General features: G+C 36.4%; 1 protein-coding gene and 1 pseudogene across 1 annotated transcript in view; both read left to right on the forward strand.

Moving 5' to 3' along the window:
• The window catches only part of PLGRKT (plasminogen receptor with a C-terminal lysine), a 28,984-nt gene extending 10,586 nt beyond the window's left edge, over positions 1-18,398 (forward strand). Inside the window, exons 3-5 of the mRNA XM_036021671.1 lie at positions 13,704-13,834; positions 14,384-14,493; positions 18,024-18,398. Of these exons, the coding sequence (XP_035877564.1) occupies positions 13,704-13,834; positions 14,384-14,493; positions 18,024-18,145 (363 nt within the window). The 3' untranslated portion in view covers positions 18,146-18,398. The remainder of the gene's footprint in view (positions 1-13,703; positions 13,835-14,383; positions 14,494-18,023) is intronic.
• Positions 18,399-22,227: 3,829 nt separating this feature from the next.
• On the forward strand, positions 22,228-23,243 carry LOC114490724 (annotated as a pseudogene).
• Positions 23,244-23,255: the final 12 nt, after the last annotated feature.

A 23,255-nucleotide genomic window follows, 5' to 3' on the forward strand; every position in this document is an offset into this window, starting at 1 on the left:
CCCATTTATGGCTAAATAACATTACATTGCATAGACATACCATGCTTTGTTTACCCATTCATTGGTTTATAGAATTGAAGGTTCTTTTTACCTTTTGGCTATTCAGAATAGTGTTGCCATGGAAATTCTCCTACTGATTTCTTTTTGAACACTTGCTTTTCAGTTCTTTTGAGTATATACCAAGGAGTGACATTGCACAATCATATCATAATTTTATGTTAACTTATTGAGGAACCACTGAAATGTTCAAAATGGTACCAGCCTGCTGGTATCTTTTTCTACCAAAGTTGGAACAGATGGAAATGTTAATTTCACTGCATCACGAAGGATTGGGTCTACTTGCAAAGAATATAATGAGTCACTTGGTTTTTAAGAATGCTGCTAAAATGTTGGGCAAGTCTCTTTAAAGGGCGGGGGTGGGGCAAAGTATTAACATGTCTGGAAACACTTTAAGGAGTTAATGGCAAAACTCTTCAGACTTAATGTTCTGTATACACTATAGGTTGAGGCATGGTAGGAAATGTAAGTAAAATAATTAAGAAAGATTGTTGGTACCACAGGCACTTACTTCTACAAAGGTAAACAACTGACAAAGAAAGGTCACACCCCCAAGCTGATCCCTTGCTCCCAGCCCTCCTTGCTGACAATGGGCCCAGGACCCTCTCCACACTGCATCCTCCAAGGGGCCCTCGCTGGTGTTAGGTTTGTCCACAGACTGCAATGAGACCAATAAACCCAGATACAGACTGGTGGAATGATTTTCTTTTTCTTTTCCTCCCTCAACTATAACTCTATTTTCATAAATCTGAACAGGGTGAATATTCATTTATGTTCAGGTCATCATTGCCTGAGCAAGAGGGGTACCTTATTTTTTTAATTCAGTAAAGCATTTACTGAATGTCTAGGGTATATAGAGTTGGGGCATGAAACTATTGCAAGATTATACTGTAGCTTTAATGATTATTTGTTTTCTCTAGAAATCTTCCTAATATGTACACATGCACATGTACCCCACATTTTTCCTGAAAGGATTTCAGGTAGGCTGCTGTTAAAAGTTTTAGACTTCTCACATGTGTCTTGTTTCTACTTTATTTTCTTTCCTAAGACAATTAAGAATGTAGGGCAGCAGGGAGAGAAAGAGTAGCCTCTATAAACATCCTCAATATTTAACTTAGGGGGGAAATCCCGAGTGTCTTTATTCCTGAATACATTTACTAAATGGAGAGTAATAATGAATCCACATTTTAAGAAATGTTTTAGTTGAAATAATTTTAGATTTGCAGAAAAGTTGCAAAACTAATACAGAAAGTTTATGTATAGCCTTGTCTAGCTGATGCTAACAATTTACAGTGATCAAAACCAGGAATTTAGCATCAGTGTACTACTACTAACTAAATCACTGAGCTTCTGGAACTTCACGAGTTGTTCTCAGAGTGTCCCTTTTATGTTCCAGGATCCCATCCAAGATCTTATATTGCACTTAGTGTTCTGTCTCAGTAGTGATGTTCCTCATTCTTTCCTTGGCTTTCAAGATAAGTACTTTTGATAAGTACTGGTCAGTTATTTAGAAATTCTCTCATTTTTGGTTTTTCCAATGTTTTCTCATGATTAGATTGAGACTGGTTTTGAGTTGGCCTTTTTTTTTTTTTGCCATATTGTTCTTAAACCACAGAATGCTATTGTGTCTTTGTCATTGCATTATATCAAAGGACACCTGATGTTATGTGGCATGAGGTATTTCTGCTGATGTTCTTTTGGTTAAAGTGGTGTCCACCAGTTTCCTCTGCTGGGAAGTTACTCTATTTTTCTTTTCTAACTGGAAAATATCTTTGGGTAGATACTTTGAGACTTAATATCTTACTTCTCCTCAATCTTTTGCCCACTCATTTTGGCATCCGTTGGTGGGGTCTTACATGCAGCAATTATTACTGTGGTGTTTGCCTAATTGTGATTTTTTTTACTCCTTCATTTCCTTTATATTTGTTCATTGGAAAGCTGCATCTTCTCCATATTTATTTATTTATTTATTTATTATATTAGTTATATAAATATGGTGTCAAGGACACTTTATTCTATGGTTATAGTCTAGTACCACCATCATTTATTTTATGGCTTAAATTATTTTGGCTATTGGGACCTCCTTCCAGCTGGCTCCTATGACCTTTGGACACACCCCATCTTTCATTGAATACTTGTTCGTTTTCTCTTTTCTTAAGATATTCACATATATTTACCCTGCCCCAAGCCTGGAATTAACCACTTATTCAAGGGGTTCTGATTCCTTTTGCCAGAAAGTGGCATTTAGACATCAGTACCTGGGCTCTAGGTTTGCTCATTGCTCTCTGTCCATTGTTCCTAGATCCCCTCAGCAAGGACATGTGTATATACCAACCATGCTATGCATGCACTCATACCTATTTCTATGTCTACCTGTAAGTATATATACAAGGTGGTGTCAAAAGTAGGTTACAGTTGTTTATCAAAATAATATAATAATTAATAAACAATACAAGAATAAACTCTGTGGCTTGCATACTCACAAACTCTAAACCTACTTTTGACCCACCTGTATGCTAAACCATGAGTTCATACTGATACCTCTGACTCCAAACCAGTATGGCATTTCTTTCCAGACTTTCTTCTTTCTTCATCTGCAACTTTTCTCAGATAGTGAGAAGCCTCTTTAGAGGCCCCCCTGAATTCTTGGTTCATGTTCCCTTCCTCCTTGTCTAAGCCAGCAGTGTAGCATCTTCTTGTCTCTCTAACTCTGATTCTTTGCCTCCATCTTTCACTTGTAAGGAACCTTGTAATTACATTGGGCCTATCTAGATAATCCTGGATAACCTCCCTATTTCAAAGTCCTTTAGTTAATCACATCTGCTCAGTCCCTTTTGCCATGTAAGGTAATATATCCACAGGTTCATAACACAGACTTCTTTGGTGGGGGGGCATTATTCTGCCTACCACAGGTACTTATTATTTCCAATGTTTACTATTACAAAAGAGTGCTACAATAAATAACCTTGTACTTTCACATTTCTGTACAATTGGAGGTATATCTTCCAGGTAGACTTCTAGAAGTGGGATGGCAGGGTAAAAGGCAGGTGTCAATATAGTTTTGTTGGGGACTGCCATATTTCCTTCCAAGTTGTACCCATTTGAGAGTGCTGTCTTCCCAAAGTCTCACCAACAGAGTCTGTGGTCTTACTCTCTAATTTTTGCCAATATGACAGGCAAGAAAATGCTCTTAGTCTTGTTTTAATATGCATTTACTTAATTATGAGTAAACTTGAACATTTTCTCATGTTTGAGGGCCTTTTATATCTCGTTTTGTGAACTGTCTGTCCATTGGTTATTTTGTCCCCTGTCCTTCACTTTTTAAGAGTTCTTTGTATATTAGAGATATTGACCTCTTGTCTGGAATTTATGGCCATTATTTCTCCCAGATTGTCATGTGTGTTTGACTTTGTTTATGGTGGGGTTTTTCGCATGAAAAAAAATTTTATGTGCTTAGATTAATGATTATTTTATTGCCTCTGCATTTTGAGTGTTTAGAAAGTTTTTTCCTACACCAAAGGTAAAGAGGTAGTCACCATGTCTCCCTACACTATTCTTACAAGCTTTATTTATTTACATTTAGATCTCTAACCCATTTTGAGTTTGTTCCCATATATGGTATGAGATATATGGATCTAATTTTATCTTTTCCCAAATGGCTACCTCATAGCACCTACATTTATTAAAAAGTCCACTTTTTCCTCCACTGATTTGAGATGTCACCTTTATTAAAGTTATATATGTACTTGAATCTGAACATACTATTCAGCTGGCCAATTTGTCTCTTCATACACTAGTACCACAGTTATAATTATAGATGCTTTTTAGTATGTTTGATGCCTAGTTAAGCTAGTATACAATTACAGTTTATCTTTTCAGTGTTTATTACATGTTTGCTTTTTCATAGAAACTTGAGTTCAGTTCATCCAATTCTATAATATAGTTTGTTGATTTTTTAATTGGAATTGCATGCATTTATAAACTTATTTAGGAAGAATTGTTGAGTCATCCTGTCGAAGAACTGGGGATGTTTTTCCATTTGTTTAAGTCTCTTTTTATGTCTTCTGGGAGTTAATAAATGAATTACAGACAAACCAAAGGTTTTTTTTGTGCATGGAAAAAGGAAATTTTTAAGTTAAATTTTCCCATAAATGATTATAAAAATATTCTTGCAGTTGAATTCCTCACCTATCTGGCAATGGAGTATATTAGCAGTGCATATGATGTAGGGCCATTCTTAACACTGAAACGTGAGAGACTAAAGGGTAGAAAGAAAAAGAATAGCAAAACTTCCAGGCAGATTGAGCCCTGAATGGTGTAGCTTAGTTGTTGGGCATTGTTTGCAAAGCAAAAGGTCACTAGTTTGATTCCTGGTCAGGGCACATGCCTGGGTTGTGGACTGGTCCCCAGTTGGGGTGCATGTGAGAGGTAACAGATTGATATTTCTCTCTCGCTCTTTCTTTCTCCCTTCCTTCCCTCTCTCTAAAAATAAACAATTTTTAGAGAACTTTCAGGAAGGTTGAGGTAGCACAGTGGGAAATTTAGAAGGGAAAACGGGGCCCCAGACTGATGCCTGCTGGATTTACAGCCAGGACATGTCTGCTAAGGACTGTGGTTTCACTCTCCTTGTGTACAGTGAGAAGGTCACAGGCATTGGAGTCACAGACACCTGGGGCCAACCCTGGCTCCATCACTTACTGGTTGTATGACCTTGAATAAATGACATAGGCTCTCTGAGCTTCAACTTCATTGCTAAGGTGAGGAGGATACTCATGTACTAGCTTGTATGGCAGAGGAAATGCTCAGTAAGTGTTCCCTTCTTTCCCATTTATCTACTTTCCTCTCTTTTACTTACTTATAATTACTACTTCATTCTTTCTTTCATCTCTAATTTCATTCTCCATTTTTCTTTTTTATCATTTTTTATCTTTCCCCATCACTGTACCTTCAATTCTGTGGCCAGGCATATGTTTTTCTGGTTCCCTTTCCCTCTTCTTTGCAGGATCTTTAGTACCTAATCAATCCTGGTAATGGGACCAGTGGTCCAATTAGCCTGTCAGCCCCAGAGCCTAAAGATGAAAAGATACAGTTGAATAGTTTCATAATATTTATATGTTCTGAAATGATTCACATTTTTCACATAGAGCTTTTTTTGAGAGAAGAAATGGTTGGATCATTTTCAGTAAAGAAAATTTTGTGTTCTCTTTGATTCTGTTTGGTAAATTATTGATGTGAATTTTAAGTTCACAGTTAGGTTCAGTTTAAGTACAATACATTTATTGATGATAAATTAGAAGAAATCAGTGAGCCATTAAGTTTTGGATTCAGTACACTAATAAGAACATAATTATATAACTTAGGATTTGAAGTTATGTATGTTTTGTTACATTTACTTGATTTTTAAAATTATTTTTAATGATATATTTTATTATGCTATTATAGTTGTCCCATTTTCCCTATTCCCCTCTGCCCTGCACAGCCCCTCCCACCCACATCCCTCCCCCGCAATTTAGTTCATGTCCATGGGTCGGTCATATAAGTTCTTTGGCTTCTATATTTCCTATACTATTCTTAACCTCCCCCTGTCTATTTTCTACCTACCATTTATGCCACTTATTCTCTGTACCTTTTCCCCTCTCTCCTCCTCCCACTCCCCTGCTGATAACTTTCCATGTGCTCTCCATTTCTGTGGTTCTGTTTCTGTTCTAGTTGTTTGCTTAGTTTGTTTTTGTTTTAGGTTGGTTGTTAATAACTGAGTTTGTTGTCATTTTACTGTTCATATTTTTAATCTTTTTTTTCTTAGATAAATCCCTTTAACATTTCATATAATAAGGGCTTGGTGATGATGAACTCCTTTAACTTGGCCTTGTCTGAGAAGCACTTTATCTGCCCTTCCATTCTAAATAAAAGCTTTGCTGGATAGAGTAATCTTGGAAGGAGGTCCTTGCCTTTCATGACTTGGAATACTTCTTTCCAGCCCCTTCTTGCCTGTAAGGTCTCTTGAGAAATCAGCTGACAGTCTGATGGGAACTCCTTTGTAGGTTACTGTCTCCTTTTCTCTTGCTGCTTTTAGGATTCTCCTTATCTTTAATCTTGGCTCATGTAATTATGATGTGCCTTGGTGTGTTCCTCCTTGGGTCCAACTTCTTTGGGACTCTCTGAGCTTCTTGGACTTCCTAGAAGTCTCTTTCCTTTGCCAGATTTGGAAAGTTCTCCTTCATTATTTGTTCAAATAAGTTTTCGATTTCTTGCTCCTCCTCTTCTCCTTCTAGTACCCCTATGATTCGGATGTTAGAATGTTTAAAGATGTCCTGGAGGTCCCTAAGCCTCTCCTCAATTTTTTGAATTCTTGTTTCTTCATTCTTTTCTGGCTGAATGTTCTTTTCTTCCTTCTGGTCTACACCGTTGATCTGAGTCCCAGTTCCCTTCCCATCACTATTGGTTCCCTGTCCATTTTCCTTCATTTCTCTTATTGTAGCCTTCATTTTTTCATCTAATTTGTGACCAAATTCAACCAATTCTGTGAGCATCCTGATCACCAGTGCTTTGAACTATGCATCTGATAGGTTGGCTATCTCTTTGTTGCTTAGTTGTATTTGTTCTGGAGCTTTGATATGTTCTTTCGTTTGGGCCATTTTTTTTTTTTTGTCTTGGCACACCTGAGCCATGAAAGGTTAAGTGCCTAAGGCAGGTTCTGCTGAAAGGACTGATGTGCCCAGATGGATTCAGAATGTGCAGGTAAAAATGCTGGAGTAACTCGTCCCAGTGTAAAAAATCTACCTGTATCCACACAATTGCAGTTCCTTAGAAGAAAGGATGTTCTCGGTGGAAGGGATGGATCACAGCTCTTTTCTTTCCAAGTTTTCCGCCTGCCGCCTGATTTTTTAAATTCTTGTACATGGCTTGGATGCCAAATTACACAGTGTAAAACATTTGTTTTCTATTATGTACCCAAAAGGTAAATATTAACTTGAGGCAATATTTGTTTTGAGGAATATTTGGACATGAAGACTTCAGAGTTTAAGATATATTGGAATGGGTGATTACAGATGATTTTCCTCTCAAGAAATTTTTCTGCAATTATATATATATATCTTTATAATATGTACAAACAAAGAAAAGCACAGTGAGAGCTATAGCTGTAGACACAGTACCTTAACATTAGCAAGTGCTAATCTACCCACAGGCTTTTGGGAAAAGGTTGGCTTTTTTTCTTTTTGTACATATTATCATAAAAATCAATACTCTAAGAGGTGATTAGGAATGTAACTTTTAATTGAATGTTTTCTTCATATTTTTAGTAATTAAACATTTGCATAAAGGCTTTTGGAAGTTTGAAGGCAAAGAAAGTTCTATTAGGTTAGAATATTTTTTAAAATACTGTTAAATTATGCCCTGGCTGGCGTAGCTCAGTGGATTGAGTGTGGGCTGCAAATCAAAATGTCACAGGTTCGATTCCCAGTCAGGGTACATGCCTGGGTTGCAGGCCATGACCCCAGCAACCGCACATTGATGTTTCTCTCTCTATTTTCCTCCCTTCCCTCTCTAAAAATAAATAAAATCTAAAAAAATAAAAATAAAAATAAAATTAAAATACTGTTAAATTAGTTCTCTTCTAAGTAATACTTTGTTGCTATGCCCCTTTGATAAATGCCCCTCAGAATTTCAAGAACTGTCATTTTTAAGAACTACAAACCCAAAGTATACAACTATGGAGAAAAATCTGTCTTATTTAAAAAAAAGGGAAGAAATGAATAATGTTCAGTATGGTAAAATGTGAATGGCAGTGGGTTTTACCCACTTTATGTATTTCTTTTAACAAAAAACTACTGCCCTTGAACACCATAACATGATTTGGTGTGTTCACATGTGATCTCTGCCTCTCTAATATGTTTAAATAACTATATATGTTTAAGTATGATATAATTTTGCCTACAATAAATAATGTAAAATGAGGAACTTTAGATGTGGACCTCTCCAGTGAGTGGATCCCAATGACACATCTATTTGCTTTATGACCTTCACTTTCTATTGTGGGGAGGAGAGCAGTGGGAAAAAATGCCAACATGTTCGTAGCTTTACCAAACTGAAAAATTAAAGCATCTAAGTAGTAATCACTTCAAAATCAAATTGTTGTCTTGTGGACTTCACCAAGGAGGAATTAATGTTACAAAGAAGAAAGATCAGTACTTAGTTCTCTCAGTTTTCTTTCTTCCACTGCATGGTTTGTACCACTTCCATGACTTAACAGAATTATTTTTCCCCTTGAATCCTTGACATGATCCTTTTAGACAGTTTACTATCTCCATCTCTTGTGTGATTGAAAGCCTATTACTTCTGGGAGAAAGCAGTTCCCTCACAAGCTGAAGTTCTATGACTGGGCAGTAGTCTTCTCATTCTTCCTAAATCTAAGCAGCAAAACATTTCTTCAGGATAGCCTTCCCTTGCTGCTGCCCCTTTTGGGGAGGAGATGGGAATGTAACTGCTGCCCTGTCACCTCATCCACAGTCAAAAGACAACCTCACACTGGTACCTTATTACTGTCTGCGCCCATCCACTGGATATCCTGATCTCCCTTGCCTTCAGAAATGTGTTCCAAGCTCAGTTTTAATTCATCCATTCAAATTTTGGCAACTTTGCTATAAAGTTCTTATTTGCCCAGATCTCAACTATGCCACCTTTCAATTCTATGCTCAGAGTGTTTGCTGTTTAACATAAGGAAATTAGATGGAGAAAGAAGTAATCACAGGGCTTCTCAGAACTAGGCTTAGAGATGGGAAAAAGTTCACAAACTTAAGGAGATATGCTGAGTACACTGATACCAGTGCCAAGCCAATACTCCCTTTGTCTTTTTGCCCATATAATTCAGTGCACCCTGGGGCAGCATCTTGGACAACCGCCTGCTGTTACTGCACTTCCTTCTCTCTCTCTTCCCTCTCTCTGGATGAGAGAAAGAACTGGCAGTCCTAAGAAGCAAACTACATGTAAAAAGTTCACAAGAATCTCAGCAACTTCCCATCATTAGCTCACTAAATAGAGAAATTTCTAAAGTTTCTCCAAGCTAGTGCTTCTGAAAAAAAAACGGGGGGGGGGGGGGCGCATTTCTTCTAAAGAAACAGAGCCTATGGCCTCAAAAACAAAATGCCATTGAACTGAGACAAAAACCTCCTAACAAAACCAAAAGTTTTCCAGCAAAAAAAACAAAACAAACCTATAAGTCCTAAAGTTTCTGAAAAGAGATGCACTAATTATCAGCTTATCAAACTTACTTAAATCAAGAAGGTCTCAAAGTCTCTGGGCTCCAAAGAAATACCAATAGAGCTGAAATTGTTTGGAAGGGCCTTGTATTTGTAATCACTGAAGTGCTGGGGATCCATTTAAAAAGATATTTATTTTTGAAATGACATGTGAACATAAAAAATGGAAGTATCAATATTATTTCCCAGAAATTGATAACTAAATAATGAATTCTTTCCACAATCTACTTTTTTTAAAATTTAATTTATTTATTTTTAGAGAGGGAAGGGAGGGAGAAAGAGAGAGAGAGAGAAACATCAATATGCGGTTGCTGGGGGCCGTGGCCTGCAACCCAGGTATGTGGCCTGACTGGGAATTGAACCTATGACACTGGTTCGCAGCCCGCACCCAATCCACTGAGTTATGCCAGCCAGGGCTCACAATCTACTTTTGTTTTTATATTGAAATCAGGTTTAAATAATAAATTTCTAATTTTAAGGCCTGGCTAAAATTAATTAAGCTAGATAACCTACCCTAGGAATTCTTCCTATTAATAATTTTTATATCACTAGATTAAGTTTCTTTTGTTAAGTAGATTCTGATTTTAGATACCATATAAACATATTTTCTTCTAAATAAAAGAATCTCCAGATTAATAACCATCCAAGATGAACTCCCAAAATACCTGGCAAAAGTGATGATAGACTGACATTTGAACAATGTTTTAAAGGAAAACAGATCAGTTCAACCCACCCTCTTGACCAAAAATTTCCTGTGCTGTAGACTGTACCTCTTGAGAGCAAGTAAGTTCTAATACCCATTGAGGGTGACATTAGCATTAGAGAAAGAAAAGCTTGAAGAGAAAATAGGAACATTTACAGAGAAAAAACAATATCCTCCCCACCTCCTTCCACTGCAAGAAAAATTCTGATAGTGTAATTTTAGTATGAGAATAGAAAAAATATGGAATATGAAGCTTAAAAGAATTCATTTATAAAAGGAATACATATATAATACTAAAACACAGTTTTTTCTTCTCTCTTTGATAAAGATGGAATGTTTTATTATAGAATTATTTATAAAGTCTTCGCATCTGTGTAACATTGTTTCTTACCTAGTGGCCCAGATGTTTTTGAACAATTATTGAGAGCAGAACATGAAAGACCTAGAATAATTGTATGGTCAGGCAACTAATGCTTTAGAATAAATACATGCTGTTACTTACCTATCATGACTGATGCTGAAAGAGTACCATGTCCCACTTCTATTTTTTTAAACACCTTTGTTGAGTTGTAATTTACATAATATAAAATCCATCCACTGTAAGGGTACAATTCAATGACTTTTAGCACATTTATAGAGTTGTGCAACTGTCACCATAATCTAGTTTTAGAACATTCCCATCATCTGCCAAAATTCCCTTGTGCTGATTTATAGTATATCTTTGATCCTAACCCCAGATCCAGAAAATCACTAATCTCCTTTCTGTCTCTATAGATTTGCCCTTTTTAGACATTTCATATAAACAGAATCATACCATAGGTAGTCTTTTGTGTCTGGTTTCTTTTACTTAGCATATTATTTTTGAGGTTCATCCACACTGTGGTATATTTTCTCCTCCAAAGGAATTTTAGAATCAGTTTGTCAAGCAAATTTAAAAAAAAATCCTGACAACCAGGTGGAAAGGCCTTTGCTTAGCATGACCTTTAATCCCTCTTACTTGTTTCTTGATTAGGATTTCTCCATCTTTTAAAACATTTTTGAGGAATTATTTTATATTTAGAGCATTATTGAGTGTAACAAAACCACACGAAAATACAGAAGTCCTTTTTATTGAATAAAAACCTTTAGTTTTCAGGATTGCATGAAGACACAGAAACACAGGATCAGAAAAGCACAGCTCATTAAGAAGATGGAAGGGAAACTAAAAGAATATTCTACATGGTCAATAGTTGTAGTCAGTTGGGTTTAGTTTTTGTCTTTTGTTTTATTAGTTTTGTCTTTTTGTTTGGCCTCTCTTTTGTTTGACTTGTATTTTGAAAATAACTACTGTATAATTTTATGGCTTATTATAAATAGCATAAAACAATATTACTCTCCATTTTATTTTTTACTATAATGACACTTCATTAGACCAAAGTCATATAACTGACAACCTCTTATTTGGAACATTATGAGGAAGCAAAAAGAAATACTTAAAGACAAAAGAACCAAATAATTATAATAAGACCATATTCTAAAATGTATGCACCATACTCATAGTTAAGTCCCTGGCTTCCAAGTGCTCATTAGGAACTTAGGTACCTTTACTTTATAAACAGTTCTAAAAAGGTTTGTTCTTTCCCTACCCCTAGACAATTAAAAGCAACAGATGATTGAGAAAGAGAGGGAGAGAGAGAGGAGAAATAGAAGCCAGGAGAAAAGGATTTATTGCTAAGAGTAAGAAACAACACCTTGATGGAGGAGAAAGAAAATGGTCCCAATCAGAAAGAAAACTGATCTCAGTTAGCACCACTGCATTACAGCACAGGAGAGCTAATGATGACTCTGGGTCTTTATGAAAGGATGTTTCCGTATGTTCAAACCACCTCCAATCCTTCGTAGAAGAAGAGTGTATATAGGGCTGGGCAAAAGTAGGTTTACAGTTATGAGTATGTGAAATAGTTTATTTTATGTTATTGCTTATTAAGTATTGTATTATTCTCCATATGAACAACCAATAACCAAAAAATAGGTTTATTTTTGCCCCACCCTATATATCACCACTCTTTAATTAAATTATAAATAGCCAATCAAGCAACTTTGATTTGCTATTTTTTATTATGAAGGTAGCATTATATCATAGCTTTTAGACAAATATCTATTAAAATAGTTAGAATTCGAGCACGGGCTGAGAACCAAAGTGTCACAGGTTCGATTCCCAGTCAGGATACATGCCTGGGTTGCGGGCCATGGTCCCCAGCAACCGCACATTGATGTTTCTCTCTCTCTCTCTCTCTTTCTCTTTCTCCCTCCCTTCCCTCTCTAAAAATAAATAAATAAAATCTTTTAAAAAATAAAAAAAATAGTTAGAATTCATACAGAGAAGACCATGAGAAGATGGAGAAGAAGGCTGTGTGAAAATAAAAGCAGAGATTAAAGTGATGTGTCACAAGCGAAGGAATTCCAAGGACTGCTGGCAGCCATAAGAATGTAGGAAAGATCAACACATTCCACTAGTTTTATTTTGGCAAGAATGATCAAATCATAATCCCTAAAGAACCTGTTTATTCCAGTGCAAGGTTTGTCTATGATGAAATTAACTAGGAATGGTATATCTGATGATAATGAAAAAGAAGAGATGGTTCTTGAACCTGAATAAGAAGAAATGATACCTAGAGATTAAGATAAATCTACATGTGTGTTTATGGGACAAACAAATGTTCAGGGCTCTCAAACTGGGGGTCCCCAAACCCTAAATCTATTACTGCCCTGGGACTTTAACCTCCAAGAGAGGCCAAGGAGCACAGCCCTATCTTTATATCGAAAATCTCATTCTCCTCTCCCAATTCTTTCCCACAGTGGAAAGAAGGCAGGGAAGGGAAACTGAGTCACATTTTTAATTATTTCTCCTCACCTTGTGGTTTACATCATGAATTCTGTGCTTGCTATCCTCTATGCTTTGCTAATAATACACTGTACCAAGATTTTAGAATGAAAAATTACAACTTTTCTCTCTCAAGAATATCTCTCAAAATAATGGGATTCGGCTTTCAGATTGTTGCTTCTCTTGTGTTTTCTAAAAACCCATTCAGAAATTGAGTCCCCTGTGTTCTGAGCTGCATCTAGTTTCTGCTCCAAGGCAGTGAAAGGCACTGACTTAAGTGATGAAGGACTGAGGCAACAAGAAAACTGTGGCAAATAAAAATCTCTGTTGATGTCTCAAAATAATAACCATCTACCATTATATCACAGTGTAATATGGACCTCATAATCCAAACGAATTTCAATTTGGAGTTGGATGGATTTGGAAGACAAAATTATTTCAGTGCAAGTTGTAATAAAGGCAGATATGATGTGTCTGCATTTAAAGGCACACAGATCTTTCCTCACATGTGATATAATAAGCTGAACATATACATTAGGCTTGGATAAAAGCCTCAGAAAGCTTTTGTCCACATGTGTTCAATACCTCAGGACACAGAAAAAGAATATCATATCTATTCTGGGTATATGCCAGGAAGATTTCACTGCCAAAGTTAATAGTTTGGGACAGCTGTCCAGACGGACTTTAGTAAAAGTCTATTGAGAATTTAAAAAAAAAATGAATCAAAGCAATTGAATGAAAATCCACTGGAAAAACAGATTATTGACTCTGCTCATATTCAAAAGATGAGTAACCACACTTTCTCCTTTTGTTTTGTCCTCAGCTGGAAAGGCAGCTAATTATGCAGAATGAAATGAGAGAAAGACAAATGGCCATGCAGATTGCTTGGTCTCGGGAATTTCTCAAATACTTTGGAACATTTTTTGGGATTGCAGTCATCTCTTTAACAGCTGGGTATGTTTGTTATTTACTTTAAAATTTTCTTGGGTAATTTATTTATTTTGTCTTTGTCATTATGATACTAAGTTGTCCAAGATAGGACTTCAGTCCAAAAAGTGTGTATGTAAACAAACTATAGCTTAGTCCTCAGAGGTAATTCTGTAAAAACAAGGCAACAATAGTTAATTTTGCCTTTAGTTTATTAGGTTTCCTCTCTCCTTTTCTCCATTTTGTAAGTTAGAGAACTAACTTGACACTGAGATAGAAGAGGGCTTCTACAAATTAATCTCCACAATCCCTAAAGGGTAGATTATCAATACTTAACCATTAATAAAATGAGTAATCTGAGCCTCAACATCAAATCAAGATCAGCAAGTCATAGACCCTGCCTGCCCTGGAGAACTGCAGAAACTGGTAAGGGGTTATGGGTAAGGAAATCCTATTTTCAAAGAAGACACAAATGAATTAAGTAACTTTTGAAATGAAGAACATTCTTTCAAAAAGTATAGAGCTATGTATTTATAGGTCATTTTTGATATTTACTTTTCTTTGTTCTTGAACCAGAGCAATAAAAAGGAAGAAGCCAGCCTTCCTCTTCCCTATTATTCCATTAAGCTTTGTCTTTACCTACCAGTATGACTTGGGCTATGGAACCCTTCTACAAAGAATGAAAGGTAAGTCTTTGATAAACCAGACTCTCTATTTCTGATTCATTATCTGGTTAAAGGATCCCCTCCTTATGATCTCTTAACTTTGGAAGATTCTGAAGAAAATCTCCCTGGTTGTCAAAAATTAAATAATATAAATTTACAGTGAAATAAATTACAAAAAATAAACACTAAATTATATTAAAAACCATAGTAAAAAGTACTGAGAATTGATCAGTTTCTAATTATTATTTGATGATCTGTACTTTTAGGTTATATATCTGGACTCTTAAGTTATTAATATCTATTGTGTCTGTATGGTTGAAATGCAGATACCATATACAAATACAATAAAATACAGGTACAACTCCAACTTCAATGACATCCCACTGGTACCTAGAAGTTGATCATGATGGGAGTATTTACACTATGGAAATCTGCAAATGGCAAGTCAAGCCTTGACATTTTTTTTTATTGTTTAGACCAGGAGTTGGCAAACTATGGACTATGGGCTGGCTATTTGTTTTTGAAAATAAAGTTTTATTGGAAGACAGACATGCCCATTCGTTTCTGAATTGTTTTTGTCACCTTTCCCATTACTATGACAGAGCTGAGTCATTGCAACAGAGAAAAAGGCCTCACAAGCCTGAGATATTTACTGTCTGGTCCTTTAAGAAAGTTTGCCAGCATATGGTCTAGATTTAAGACAGTAATGGAGGATATGTTAATAATGCAAATTATACTTAAAAGTGTGTTGTGTCCATAGCCATTACATTGTGAATAGCATAAAAATGAGGAAATATTCCCCCAATATTAAATAATTGTTATTGGATTCAGCAAAGTTGTTCATATCATTCTCAAATATAAAGTTCCAACATGTCATTGTTTCACTGTTGTTGTACTATAAACTGCTACTATAGGTTAGCTGTAACTACAAGAGTTCATCAATGAAAACCTTCTGTGAGCCCTGGCTGGGTGGGCTCTGGATTGAGCACCAGCCTGCAGACCAAAAGGTCACTGCTTCCATTCCCAGTCAGGTCACATGCTGGGGCTATGGGCCAGGTCCCCATTTGGGGGTGTGTGAGAGGCAGCTGGTCAGTGTTTCTCTCCCTCTCTTTCTCCCTCCTTTTCCTTCTCTAAAAATAAATAAATAAAATCTAAAAAAAAAAACAAAACCCTACAAAACATTCTGTGAGAGTCAATTTGCTATTTGGAATTTATGATACAATGTATTTTACATTTTATTATTTATAAGTTGTATGCTACCTATATTTAATATAAGTAACATTTATAATAAACTCATATACACAATAAACTTACTTACTCCCCCACGCCCCCCAAAAAAAGCTGGTTGTTAAATATTCACCAGTACTGCGCTGCTCTCACAGAACCCTGGCTCTTATTGCCCTAGCAAATGGCCCTGCTGCCACAGAAGCCTTACCTGTCCCAGGAAGATAGTTTCCCATTATTTGAAAGCTATTCATGTCTTTCAAATTCCCACCAATTCTCTGGGAGCTACACTCATATGAGGATCCCTGTGTCCCCACTTTTCTAGCCTTTAACCCAGAGCATGTTGGAAAGAGTGCTTTCCCAAGCCTTCATGGTTGCCATCCTGCCCTCTCCTGGGCTATGGGCCTACCCTGAAGCTCTGTGGGGACTGGTTTGTTATAGGAAACGGAGGAAGATGCAGGGTTGGGAGCAGGGAGCAGAACATCTCATTTCCTGGGCCTAGGGAAATGGAGGGATTATATGTTCTTAAAAATTCCTATTAGAAAATGGAAATATTTTCCCACATAGATAGTATGTTATAAATGTCCTTTGTGATCAGGTGTTATTAGTATCATAGTTTATCTATATGTGGACAAATAGTTTTTTTTGTTGATGGCCTAGAAATAATTTATAGCATTATTACTATGGGAAAATGTATTCTAAGTACTAAAACACTGATCTACAAATTAATTTTAGAGTACAATGCCATTTGAGGATGGAAATTAATTATACATAACTGATTTACCAATGTCATCACTCATTTCAATAACCAGCTCAGTTTCACATACTCCTCTGGTTAAGGATTCATTAGTCTGAGTTCAACTAGGTCACATTGTTTTTATGGACATTAGAATTCTTAGAGCTCATAAAAATTATGTGATGTTAAGAGATGTCAACTCTATTACATAGTATTCCTTTGAACATACTACTAAAGGAGAGCAAGTTTATTTTGTGGGAATATTTTGATTAATAGTTTGGAAGTAATTTATTACAGGTCCATCAGATTCTACAGAATATAAAATTTTCAACTTTCAAGGAATGTTGTGGGAATTTTTTATAAAACAAATCCATTCTTCAGAATCTACCAGGAAACTTACATATTAGAACTTTCAGATTATCACATTTAGCCCCATTAACTAGTGATGACTTGAAGATATACAGTCCCTGTTTGACTGAATTTAACATCAGCCATCCTGTGAACACATACTAAGATTTGCCATATGCAAGATATTCTCACATGGAAACATCTAGTCTGACATCAATGGCCTGGTTAATTATATACAAGTTATAATGATCTTTACTTACTATTTAAGCCTGAGGAAAGAAATGTTTGCAGATGAAATGCTGTTATAATTTGAAAACTGTAGTCTGCCCCGACTAAATTAATTGTGTGCTAAAAGAGAACTTAGAAAAAAACATCTGCCTTCATCCCAAACACAGTTTATAGAATGTCAATGTGTGTTATCATTTTTAAATAAGATTTTATTTATTTATTTTTAGAGAGGGAAGGGAGGGAGAGACAGAGAGAGAGACAGAGAAACTTCAATGTGCGGTTGCTGGGGGTCATGGCCTGCAACCCAGGCATGTACCCTGACTGGGAATCGAACCTGCGACACTTTGGTTCGCAGCCCGCACTCAGTCCACTGAGCTACGCCAGCCAGGGCTGTTATCATTTTTTATTGACTTTGCTAATTAGTCTTCAACATTAAAAGTTGGCAAATGTCAATGGGCCCAAGAAATTACTGTTATTGAAAGAGGAATTATTTATAAAATGTGAGAATGTGTGTGAATGTATGTATACAGACTAAAGAACATTTAATATTATTTTGGTATTTACAATTAGTTTCAGGATAAGGTTAGCTTCCCTAAAAATTTAAAATTTTAGTAAATTTTATTTTGCTTCAAGCCACTTATGCTATATAAGAGGCAATAGGAAGGGGGCTACCTCAACCCCCTTCCAACCACAACTAACACTTAGCATCCTGACTTTCCTTCAAGGGAAAAAAAATTACTTAGTATGCTTTCTCTTCTGTATTTTAAAAATGTTGTCTTATATCAGATAAAATCCCGGCATATGATTCATCTGCCCTGAGAGTCTTCAGAATTCATCACTTGTCGTTCCTTTGGGAGGTCACTTCCCCTGGGGACACAGGTGAAACACTTAACTGGAAGACGTGAGGGCATCCTCCACACAGGTTACAGCTTGTCACTGGAACATAGCAAGTAGGTCTTCTCACAAAATGCTGATACCCCTTTGTCACCTTGCATATGTCTGTACTTTATTTAAGGTGAAGCCGAGAACATACTGGAAACAGAAACGAGTACATTACAGCTGCCAAAAGGAATGATTACTTTTGAAAGCCTTGAAAAAGCCAGAAGGGAACAAAGTAAACTCTTCATAGATAAATAGTATCATGTTTACCTACCTAATATCAAAACACAAAATTGTTGACTTGAATCGTGGTTTTCAAAATTTTTTAAATGCTCAAGATTTTGATACAATGGATTCTATTTTAAAATATTAAAATGTTAAGATCAGTTTTGTGAAGCTATTTTAAAATTTTATAACATTCAATGAAAAAGGTACTCTAATAACTTTCAGATTTCATATATATGTATATTATAAATATCTAAATGTAAAACTAATAAATTATATTGTTTTGAATTCCCAAAAGCAGATGATACTCTCATTTCTATATCTCACATACTTTTCCCATCACATTTGTCTTTTATTTGGATTTGTCAATTGTGTCCTCTCTCCACATGATAGAAACAATTAATGTTAATGACTAACATATATATTGTGCTAACTGTGGCCAGGCACTGTTCTGAGTGTTTCACACGTGTCCCTTTAACCATGCCAACAATCCCATCAGGTAGGCATCATTTTATGGATCTGGAATCTTAGAAGACACGGAGAAGTTGGTTAAATTACTTGCCCAAGGTAAACAGAACTGGCACCTGAACCTGTACAGTTTGGTTCCAGTGTCTATGCTCTGAAAAGCCTTGAAAAAGTTAGGCCTTAATGCATTCTTGACATGGAAAGGCAGATACGAAAGACAAAAGGCAAAAACATTCAAATAATGACTCGGGGCACAGTAGCTGGACTGGAGGGAAGGATGGGGAAGTTGATTATGGTACCCATATTTTTATTTCCACTTACCAGGAAATCTATACTCATAAAGTAATTCTATTTATACCCATTACTACAGTTGTAAACACTATATATAATACATTAATTCCAAAGATATTTATTGATACTTACTATAGTCTGGCACTATTATAGGCACTAGGGCTATAAGAGTGAGTAAGTAGACAAGGTCACTACATCCCAGTCAGAGGAGTGTTTTCTAGTGAGGGGTTAACTAGGGAGAGGAACAAACATGGAAATAAACAAGATCATTTCTGATGGTGACAATGCGTCAGTAGAGAAGAAACAGGATGATAAAAGAATGATTGGAAGCATGTTGGTAGGGGTGACTACTTTAGATCTGGCACAGTAAGAACTGCTTCTCTGAAGAGGTAACATTTGAACTGAGAACAGAATGATGAATGAGCCATTCCTATGAAGAGAGGGTATGGGGACAGGGAAGTGATCGCTAGGCAAAAGGAAGAGCCAGAGGAAAGGAGCTTTGAGACTTGACAAAAAATAGAAAGAAGACCAGGGAGAACAGTAGGACATGAAAACTGAAGGGAAGAAACAAGCACGAATACATGGCTGGTACCCTTAAGCAGCTGATGACATGTTAACATATGGCTTTGATAAAATTATAGTTGAAGAGAACCTTGGGCCAGGTCTTGAAGGATGCGTTGAAGTTCTCCATGAAGACAAGGAGGTGAAGAGGAAGTGCTTCTTGGCCGAAGGAGAATGATTAAAGGCAGGACCATGCATGCAAAATCCAGGGATTTGCTGCTGGTTATTAGGTTTGTCTGGAGCAAGGAGTTCCTTACCTGGGGGACTTGTTAAGAAATAAGCCTGGACGCACAGCTCAGCTCCTTGGGTATAGCACCAAGCAGGCTGTACTCTATTCTACAGGGACTAAAATTACAAACCACCTAACTCAGTTTGTGTTTGGGAGTAACTTTCAAGGGTCCTTGATGGTATAGTACTTAAATTTCACTTTGTTAAAGATTATAGCATTGCTCCAAATCTACTCAATACAGTTTTAGTGACAAATACTGAAACTACTGTTAACATGTTAAAGAAGGAAGGACGACCCTGAGAAGTAGTCTAGTCTAAGCCCCATTTTACAGTTGAGAAAATGGTGACTCATAGTGATTTACCTAAAGTTCCACATCTGGTAATGGTAGTTCATATACTCAAACCTTGGTGTTTGGTATCCCTGGAAGGATTCTTTCCCATGTAATGTAATTCCTGACTCTGAAAGGAAAGTGACAAAGTCAAAATCAAAGATAATTTTTAAAAACTATCATTCTCAATTTCAGAGCCTTAGAAAATGTTCCAAAAGTGGGATTTGAAGAGAATAGGGAGGGAGCAGACTCAAATTACAAAAATAATCTATAATCAATGTAATTAGAATATGAGCAATCTGAACTTAATACTATATTTTATAGACTTCAACAATTTTAATATATGCAAGTTCAAATGTGATATTTTATCAATGCTAGCTAGAACCTAGATAGTTTTTCTGCTCCCCATTTCTGGGAAAGGAACAAACTCTTGCTGGGAAATATTATTAAATAAGCTTTGTCACTCAGGTGTTGTGGTGACTCTTGGCCTTGGAGTATGTCTGTTCTGCAAGAGGGTTGGAAATGCTCTGTTAGGTTTGGCCTTGTGGATACCCACAGGAAATTTCAGATTATACCCTGCATACTACCAACTGTCCAATTTGCAGAATGTAGTTTCTAATATTCAGGGCTCATTAGCATCTCTACTGATTTTTCTACTAGTAACTTTGGATCAGTCTTGGAGTTTATGAAGATTTGAGCAGTACTTGAGCTGCAGGTACACCAGAAAGCCTGGACTGGCTGGAGGCAGAGGAGGGTGGTTGGGGAAGTGGTGAGAAAGGCCTAGAAAGTAAGAGAGCCAAAGAAGAGTAGTCTTCATGAAGGGCTCAACTACAATAGGAGGGCACTCACAACCCATACAAGGGACAGCCCTGGAGCACCCAGCAAATGTGATCATGAAGTCTGTGCCACTGGGCCCCACATGATACCTACTACACAAAGCCACTCTGATGAGAACAGGAGATGTAGTAGATGCATCTAATACATAGAAACAAACAGAGAGGCAGCCAAAATGAGGAGACAAAGAACCATGTCCCAAATGAAAAAAAAAAAAAAAAACAACTCAAGAAAAAGAATTGAACATAATGGAAACAAGCAATCTGCCAGATGCAGAGTTCAAAACACTGGTTATAAGGAAGCTCATTAAACTTAGGAGAAGAGCAGATGAATTCAGTTAAAACTTTAACAAAGACAGAAACCATAAAAAAGAACCAGTCTGAAATGAAGTATACAATAACTCCAATGAAGAATACATCAAAGGGAATCAACTGTAGCTTAGATGAAGCCAAGGGTCAAAACAGTAATTTAGAAGACAAGGTATCAGAAAACACAATCAGAACAGCAAAAAGGGCAAAACATTTTTAAGAGGATAGTTTAAGGGACATCCAGACAACACCAAGTACAATACCTATGTCATAGGGATACCAGAAGGAGAACAGAGAAAGTAAGGAATTGAAAACCTATTTGAAGAAATAGTGATGGAAAACTTCCCTAATCAGACAAAGTAAATAGACATAATTCCAGGAAACACAGAAAGTGTTAAACAAGGTGAAACCAAAGAGGCCCACATCATAATTAAAGACACATCATAATTAAAATGCCAAAGATTAAAGACAATCTTAAAAGCGGCAAGAAAAAAGCAGTACGTTATGTACAAGGGAGCTCCCATAAACTGTTAGCTGATTTCTCAACAAAACTTTGTAGGGCAGAAGGGATTGGCAAGAAATATTCAAAGTGATGAAAAGCAAGGACCTACAACTGAGATTACCCAGCAAGGCTATCATTTAGAATCAAAGGAGAGATAAAGAACTTTCCAGACCAGAAAAAGCTAAAGGAGTTCATAACCACTAAGACACTATTATAAGAAATATTAAATGGACTTCTTTAAGAAGAAGAAAAATGATAAAAAATATAAATAGTAAAATCGCAGTTACTATATACCTATCAACAATTACTTTAAATGTAAATGGATTAAATGCTCCAATCAAGAGAAGAATGGATAGAGATGTGATATATTTATACAATGAAATATTAATCAGCCATTGAAAAGAATGAAATCTTGCCATTTGTGACAATGTGGATGGACCTAGAGAATATTATGCTAAGTTAAGTAAGTTAGACAGAGAAAGACAAGTACCATATGATTTCATGTATATGTGTAATAAAAAAAAATAAACAGAACAGAAACAAACTTATAGATACCGAGAACATTTGATGATTGCCAGATAGGAGGGAAGTCGAAGCATGGGTGAAAAGGGGAAGGGATTAGGATGTACAAATTTCCAGTTATATAAAAACAGTCACAAGGATATAAAGTACATCATAGGGAATATAGTCAATAAGATTCTAACAGGGTGACCTCCTTGAGTGCAAGCTATAGCTAAACATCACTCAGACATGATCTTTTGCCACAAACAGTCTGGTGTCGCCATAGGAAAACTGTGAAAAATGTAAAGGTAAGTATATGATCTGTGACTTCTATGTGCTTCCCTGAATGCTGGTGTGCATATGTGCTGAGTGTAACTACAGCTCCTATCAGGGGTGTTGTGTGATCTGTGGAGGTCCCAAAGTCCCCAATACTTATTATTGTAAGGAGTGCACCATCCAGGAGGATAGAAATGATTGCCCAAAGATTGACAATTTGGGAACTTTAAGATAGATCTCTTCTATGAATGCAAAAAATATGGCTTTAAGAAGAGGTGATTGGTGGGTGGCCTCTTTCTCCCCTCATCCTGCTGCTGCCCTGCCTGAAAAGACTCCTACTACTGCCAATAGAAAGGGAATGGAGCACAGAACATCTCCTGAATTGCCTCTCAGTACACTGGTACCTTCCCATCCTTTCCTCTCCTCTCACCCTGATAAGGTGGTAGGAATGGAAAAGGATTTTTCAGAGAGTATTGTGGCAGACTGTTTGAGAAAAAAATGATAAATTAACTCATTAATCCTTTCTTGGATTCAAGAAGCAAGACTATTTTCCACATTGATAAGTTCTCTCTACACCAAGAGCTTCTAAAACAGAAATAGTATCATTTCAGTGTTCTTAAGGAGTTGATTGTGAAGGTATCTGTGTTCATACAGCAGCTCTGATGGCAGTTGTCTCTGATGAAACAGCAGTGTGGTAGAGAGCTCACAGAATAATAAATATGGGCATTTAATTTTGACAACACTTACAAGGTAGTGCTGGTTCATGTTATTGTTCTTCTGACAAAATGGAAACCCTTTCTGTTGCTATTGTACTAATAAAGGAGGTGTTTATTTTCTGGTAAAAAAAA

Source organism: Phyllostomus discolor, chromosome 3 (genome assembly GCF_004126475.2).
Source record: "Phyllostomus discolor isolate MPI-MPIP mPhyDis1 chromosome 3, mPhyDis1.pri.v3, whole genome shotgun sequence".
Classification (NCBI taxonomy): Eukaryota; Metazoa; Chordata; class Mammalia; order Chiroptera; family Phyllostomidae; genus Phyllostomus; species Phyllostomus discolor.